We start from the raw sequence: 8178 nt of genomic DNA, 5'->3' as shown, positions 1-8178 counted from the left end.
TAAATGTGTTTTCTTTTTGTATATATTTTTTTTATTAAACTTTGAATGATGTATGAATAAATATTTTTTTTTTTGTGTTAAAAGTGAATGATGAATGTTTTCTAATAACTTTTTGTGAATGTATTTTTTTGTGTATTGGATAAATATTGTTATGGCCTTGAATGACTCATAATTTTTAAATTCCCTTATGCTACATATAAGAAAAACACCATGAATCGACTCTAGTGAACAATAACATAACCAAAAAACCTAAAATTTAAGCCAATAACAAACTTAATAGTACAAAAACACAAAACTCAACCACTCCATTTTTCAATTTTCTCCCACTTCATACTCCATAACTTGTTCCACTTTTGAGAGTCTCATCAACCCTCTCAATGCACTATATATCTCTTCTCTCTTCAAATGCCTCTCATCAAAAGCATAAAACTCAACAACTCCATCATCAACCTCAATCAAACTACACCCCGGCAACTTTTTAACCCCAGTGTTTCTCATTGCAACTTTTGACTTAGCCAAATCATCCCATCTTTTAACATCTCCATATATATTCGATAACATCACATAATTAGACGGGTTATCTGGTTCAATCTCAATAAGCCTTTCAAGACACAACTCGGCTACATCAATTTTTTTATAAATTCTAGACGCGCTTAATAAGTTAGTCCAAATCACATTATCTGGTTTCAATGGCATTTTTGTAATAAACTCCATTGCTTCGTCAATTAAACCAGCTCGAGCTAGTAAATCAACCATACAACCATAATGTTCCATTTGTGGGACAATTAAGTAGTCATTTATCATGGAGTTAAAGTGATTAAATCCATCTTTAACTAATCCCATATGAGAACAAGCACATATGACACCTATGAATGTTATTCCATCTGGTTTTTGTTTGGAGATTTTCATTTCATGGAAAATTTTCAAGGCTATTGATCCATGGCCATGCATGGCTAATGCATTTATAACACTATTCCATGAAATCACATCTTTCTTACTCATTGATCTAAACACATCAATCGCATTTGTTATCACACCACATTTTGCATACATGTCAATCAAACTATTTGCAATGTAAGTGTTATCTTTATACCCGTTGTTTTGTGCATAAACATGTACCCATTTTCCCAATTCAAGAGCTCCTAGCTTTGAGCAAGCAGATAGAACAATTGCTAGTGTTGCATCATTAGGTTGAACATTGGATTCATTTAACATTGTTTTGAAGGTGTCAAGAACTTCCATGAACTGACTATTGTGAGCGTATCCACCAATTAATGCATTCCAGGAAAAGAAATTTCTCTCAGGCATTTCATCGAACAGGTTCTTGCATCCCTTCATATCTCCATTATTTGCATACCCATTTAGTAAAGTATTCCATGACATTAGATCTCGATTTGGAATGACATCGAATAGTTCCCTGGCTGCGTTCATATTACAAGATACTATATAACCAGAAACCATGGTGTTCCACATTACAATATCGCGTTCAGGCGCCAGATTGAACAGTTGTCTTGCAGAATTGATATCCCCAGATGAAATATACCCTCGAATCATTGATGTCCATGTGACTACATTTCTTAAACTAATCTCGTTAAAAACCTTATAAGCGGAAGAAATTATGCCCCCACTACAATACATATCAATCAAAGTTGTCCCGACAAATGGATTCGACTTAAAACCAACCTTCACCACAAAGCAATGCAATCTTTCTCCATCTTTCAAAGCCGATAGCTTTGCGCAAGATTTCAGGACAATTGGGATCGTAAAGTAATTAGGCTTCACATTTATGTTTATCATGCGCCGAAACAAAATCAGTACATCCAGGTACATCTCGTTTCCGATGTACCCTTTGAACATGGCATTCCATGGCGCAGTATTTGGGTCAGAAATTTGGTCGAACACCCGGCGTGCATGAGCAATGTTTTTTATCTCAGCGCACGCAGACACGAGGCTTGGAGTGATATGCCGATTGTGCTCAAACCCATGGGTGGTTACCAGAGCTTGAGCTTGATGGATATGGTTTGTGGTATTACATGACTTTAAAATTGAGATGAATTTTTCTTCAAGGATGCGCTTTTGGGTGAAATTTTGAACAATTTTCGCAATTTTGGAAGAAACCGAGATATTGCAAATGAAGATTAATGGGTTTGTATTTGCACAATTTGCAATGGGCGAAACAACGCGATACCGAGGTTAATAACAAATGATTCTTCTCCTCTGCAACTGTTGTGACGTTAGTACTCGTCTCAGAGCAATTATTGGGGAATTGCGTGCTTTATTACACGAATCGACTATAGTTTAGATAATTTGAGTGTTTTATCTTTTTAACTTATTTTTTAATATGGAAGGTCTTTATTGTTTGTTTTTGTTATATGTTTGGTCCTTGTCTTACCTAAAAAGACTATTTTGCCCTTGATTTTTTATTTTATTTAAATAAACACATCCCCAACCTCACCCACTCACTTTACTTTACATACTTCACAATTTTTTCCTATTTAAATAATAGTCTTTTCAGGTAAGACAGGACCAAACGCATGACAAAAACTAACAGTAGGGACCAAACGCGTAAAAAAAAACAAGAGTAAATTACACGATGGTCCATATAGTTAAGGGTAATTTGCATGTTTAGTCCCTAACTTATTTTGTTAACTCGAAAGGTCATTATTATTTGTTTTTGTTACACAATTGGTCCATGTCTTAACTAAAAAGACTATTTTGCCATTGGTTTTTTAATTTATTTAAATAAACACACCCCCAACCTCACCCCTCACCTTACATTACCTATCCCATCATTTTTCCATATTTAAATAATAGTATTTTTAGGTAAGACAGGAACCAAACGCGTAACAAAAACAAACAGAATGGACCAAGCGCGTAACAAAAACAAATAGTAGGGACCTTCCGAGTTAAAAAAATTAAGTTAGGGACCAAGCGCGTAAATAACCCCAAACCATAGGGACCATTCGTGTAATTTACTCCAAAAACAAATAGTATGGACCTCCCAAGTTAAAAAAAATAATTTGGGGACCAAGCGTGCAAATTACCCCAAACCATTGGGATCATTCATGTAATTTACTCGACTTGTTTTTTTTAGTAAGTTACAGTTGTGGTACCTGTGGCATATAACTATCTATAAGTTTGGTCTTATTTTTGAAAATGTGAGCACTACCACTGATCTTCATGGTTGTCAAATGTATCAGTTTTGCTCTGTTTCTCGGTTATTGTCTAACCAATTTCGTTAAGTATAGGTAAAATGACAAAATTGCCCCACTTTTTCTATCCCTTTCTTAGTTTTGTCATTTTCTAAACTTCATTGGCGATTTTTGTAATTTAGTTTAAAATAAGAAAAACAAAACCCTAAATTGAATAACCCCCATCTTCTCCATCCCTATCGTGTTTTCTCCCTCCTCTGCTCCATCTTCGAAGACCCTTTCCACCACCATCGTCCATCCTCATTCTACCTCTGGTTTCTCTCCCTTGTAACTATGTCAACCCTCTCTGTGTTTCTCTTTCTCTCGTTAAAATTATGGGTACCCTCTTGCTGTCGGCAACTCTTGTTGGGTTTTAGTATACTACAACATCCTATGGTGCACATACAACCCTAAATACCTTGGATCTATGTTTTCACTAATTATACATGCAAATGGTTTCCAAGGCATTAAACATATAACTAGCATGCAATTGACATGAACAATATAAGATGCTAGTTAGGATAACATACCTTTTGATGTAGCTTGAATCCTTGTTGTATTTGGTGTTGCTAGAAAGACTTTGGCCTTTAAGAACTTAGTGCCCCAAGTGTTGCACCTCAAATGAAATCACAACTCACCTAGGACAAAGGTGGCTCTTGAGAGAGAATCTTCATACACCAAAACACCACCATATTTCTCTAAGAAAAGAAGTGGTCATTTTTGGCTATGGAGTAACCTATTTATATGTAGGATAATCAAGGTCATGGGTATAACCCAAATCCATACCCATGGGTTTTATGATCCATGGTTCATATGACCCAACTATTTATGTATCCATACATAAACTTGGTCCAACATGGATTATAAGCCCAACACATATAAATATAGCTAATTATCATAATTAGTCCCCATAGATTTAATTAGTCTCTTTTGATCACTAAATTAATTCCAAATTAATTCTTGATCAATACTAATTAAAACATATGATTTCATATTAATATATTATAACTTATAATATATTAATTGATGTGTGTGAAACGAACTAGTTTTAATCCTACTAACTTAGACATAAAATAAACACGCGAAAGGCAGTGTGCCTATCGATTAGTAATATAGTTCAAGCAAGTAGGGTATCGAACACAGGGAACGGTAAACAATTAAAATAAATGCTAATATTATCTAAATAAAACAAGTAATAGAAAGGGGGTTTCTCTAGTTTTGCAAGACTAGAAACTTACCAACTAATACTTAGACTACTTAACTAAAAACTAGATAAGCAAAGATTCAACTAAATTCAATAACGAAGGGAACTTCTGTTTAGTTCAACTTAATTGATCCTATGGTTGATATTATGGTAATAGTGCAATGGATTAATTCTTCTATTGGCTACCGATTCAAGTGATTAGATTCATGTTCGCCGCACTAATCCTTAGAGAACAAACTAACTTAAACAGTGGCTAGTTGTCTAATTTAATTCAATTCACTAGGTTATTTATTCGGGTTAATTTAGACTTGTAATGGTTAACTAATTTGGTCCTTTAGTTAACCTTTTGTTGATGGTCATCACACAAGCTCACACATGAATTTAACTATTTTTCTTATTAAATCTAGTTTCACATTCGCTAATCCTAGTCATATAATAAAGTGTTCATATAAATCATATGAGGTAAACAATTAAGAGATGTTCATGCAGCTTAATTATCTTCCTATTAACAGAAAAATAGTTATCATTCACACATAAGGTTCTTTAACAAGATAAAATCAACAAAATCACCAATATTAAATCAATCCTACCATAAAATCAAACCATAATCACAAAATCATCTATCCTAAATATAAGTTATGAGTTTTTAGCTCATATCTACAGCAAATAACAAACTAAAAACATAATCTAATGATTGAAACATGGTTTATGCAAAAGATTAAGATAAAAGTAGTGTGCTATTGCCTTTGATCTTCCTCCAAATTGATATCTAAGTTGAAATCTCGAAAACCACAACTTGTAAGAACCTTTCTGGCCTCCAAAAATCGTCCTAAACTTCCCCCATTCGTTAGAGTTCGAATGAGAAGCGTTTCTATATATATATTTATGAAAACAGGGGCTACTCGGCGAGTCCATCACTTAAAATCCCGTGTACGGCAAGGCAAAGTCAAGAATCGTGAAACTTCTGACCAACTCGTCGAGTTGATGGACTACTCGTCGAGTCCATTTGGAATCAACATTTTCTCAAAACACGAAAGTCGTCCGAAATTGTGTCTATTTTTCAGAACATTTTGAATCTCGTCAATCAGAGTTACGGTTCATGAGATATGGCCAAAACACTGACGAGGGGTCAAGCTGTCCAACAACATCCTTCTTTCTTCAAAATCCAAGATCCAAGCTTCCAATCGCTAGTTCCGCTTCCTTTTCCATCCGAGAATGTCATTGTTGCTGAAAAATGAAATTATAAACTAATTAAGCACCTTTTGTTCATTAACTGAGACAAAAACAACATAAAGTATTAAGATAATGCATGAATTTTATAACTAAATATGCCCATGTCAAAATACCCCATACTTGACTTTTGCTTGCCCCCAAGCAAAACTGAATTTTAGTACACTAATATTACATAAGACAATCCCAATCGAACCCAGCCATTATGCCAAGACCGCAACGCATGCATTTGTGTATAAAGTTTTTCCTAAGGAACCCCCCATGCTCTAAATACTCACAATCCTCATAAACATTCGCCCACTTTTTCCGAACAATGCTCATTTTATGCATCCCTCCGAATCCATCCACAGAAAACCTCCTAACCTCAAGGTATTTTTGGTTGAGCAACCCAAGCATACATAATCTAGAAAATTACAATTTATGATACCAATATGGAGCTCTTTTGGAATTCTTCACTTCTTTGACATTTGATCTTTAATTTTCGGGTATCTTCAACTTTTGAATTTCTTCAGAATTTTCGATCTTTGAACTTCATACTTGAACTTTGATGCTCCAAAAATTCTTCAAACTTTTTCTTGTAATTCTCTCCTTTTTTTTTTAACATGTAACTAACTTTTTCCACTCAAAATCCTACATGCTTAAGCAGGGGCGCTCAACTTCAACCTTTATTGGTTAACGATAATAATTTTCCTGGATACATTTCTAGTACACGATGCTAAACATATTGCATCCTTCTAACTAAGCGAGGTCGTGTTTTTGTCCCATGATTTCACTAGAATAAGGAAGCCACAAATGCATTGTAACGTGTATAGGCTCAACTAAACATTTGGGTCTTCATGCAATCATCAAACTTAACACTAGCATAGAATCCTAATTGCTTTACCAAAATTTTCTAAATTAGCCCTAGCAATTTTAATGCAAAATTTACAAAATTTATCATAAATTAACTAAAATTTTAACTAATATAATCAACCCCTACCCCACACTTAATTTATGCAATGTCCCCATTGCATATTATGCATGATAAAGAACAAAAAATAAAGAGGGAATTGGAACAAACTCCCCTAGGATAGTAGTTGCGAGGTTGAACTTCTTCATTTAAAGCTCCATCTTCAGCTGACTTTAGACATAGGAACAACCCATCCATGCATTGGGTGTCATTCGTCTTGTGTGGTTGACAACTCCAAAATATCGAGGAAAAAGCTTCTTAGAAATGCTCGGAAATGATTTAGTTAAAAGAAGTTTAAAAGAAAAACCCCCTTATTAAATGTGAGGTCGTGTTTTTGTCAACTAGTTTTTACCAATTATTTTAAACCCACTTATTAATAGTTTTTGTGTGTTTATTTTATAATAAATGACTAGTAAAACAAACTAGTTTGTATCTGAAAATAAAAATTCCTATATTATCCCTAAATACTAGATGTTTAAAAGAAAAAGGAAAGCAAACTCTAATGACGAGTTGCCTCCCGCAAGCGCTTCTTTTTGTGCGAGTCTTTAGCTGGACTCCCAACTTAATAAACTTTTAATAAATTCGATGCCCATCCTTCCATTGCATTAAATATTTTCTTTGGACCAATTTGTAAAATTCAACTCTTTGCTTCAAAAATTGGCCAAACAAGCTTGAATTCATAAAACCCAAGAATATTGACAAGGGTTGGAACCGGTTGGATACTAATCATATATGGATCTTGATTTAGAACTTTCTCCAAAGTTGGAATCGTCACCCCATGCTTCAAAACACAAACCGGAAGAGCAGGGGACCAAGTTGTGGTAATGGTCAAACCACGAGTTGGTTCCTGCAATTCAGGTTGTTTTTGTTCTTCATCTGACCCTTCTGCCAGCAACCCTTCCAGCTCCTCCAAATCTCTTTCTGGATTAAATTCTTCATCTTGTAGCTTTAGCTCTCGTGACTCAAATTGTTCTTGATCGTTAGACAAGATGTTATCTAACCATCTATCAAATTTTTTCAAATCTTCATCCGATCCACACTCCTCATCTCCTTGCTCAATTTCCTGTACTACTTCCTCAAGAAAAGCATCAAAAACATCGAGATTTGGAAAATACATAATAAATAAAAATAAAAATAAAAATTAAACTAAATAAAAAAAATTAATCAACAAATAAAAAAATAATAACAATTAGCAAATAAAATTAACTATTTATAACCATTCCCCGGCAACGGCGCCAAAAACTTGATGTGTGTGAAACGAACTAGTTTTAATCCTACTAACTTAGACACAAAATAAACACACGAAAGGCAGTGTACCTATCGATTAGTAATATAGTTCAAGCAAGTAGGGTATCGAACACAGGGAATGGTAAACAATTAAAATAAATGTTAATATTATCTAAATAAAACAAGTAATAAAAAGGGGGTTTCTCTAGTTTTGCAAGACTAGAAACTTACCAACTAATACTTAGACTACTTAACTAAAAACTAGATAAGCAAAGATTCAACTAAATTCAATAACGAATGGAACTTCTGTTTAGTTTAACCCAATTGATCCTATAGTTGATATTATGGTAATAGTGCAATGGATTAATTCTTCTATT

The 8178-nt window shown here is 34.1% G+C and overlaps 1 protein-coding gene across 1 annotated transcript; it reads right to left on the bottom strand.

The window, feature by feature from the left end:
- Nucleotides 1–232: 232 nt before the first annotated feature.
- Nucleotides 233–1989, bottom strand: LOC145008081 (Tetratricopeptide repeat (TPR)-like superfamily protein). Its single transcript, XM_078966706.1, has one exon. It carries the CDS (start codon nucleotides 1855–1857, stop codon nucleotides 313–315), a length of 1545 nt encoding a protein of 514 aa, XP_078822832.1. The 5' UTR covers nucleotides 1858–1989; the 3' UTR covers nucleotides 233–312.
- Nucleotides 1990–8178: the final 6189 nt, after the last annotated feature.

This window comes from Lactuca saligna, chromosome 8 (genome assembly GCF_052625555.1).
Source record: "Lactuca saligna cultivar CGN05327 chromosome 8, ASM5262555v1, whole genome shotgun sequence".
Classification (NCBI taxonomy): domain Eukaryota; kingdom Viridiplantae; phylum Streptophyta; class Magnoliopsida; order Asterales; family Asteraceae; genus Lactuca; species Lactuca saligna.
The sequence above is the reverse complement of the archived record's forward strand: the minus strand, read 5'-3'. Positions and strand labels throughout refer to the sequence as shown.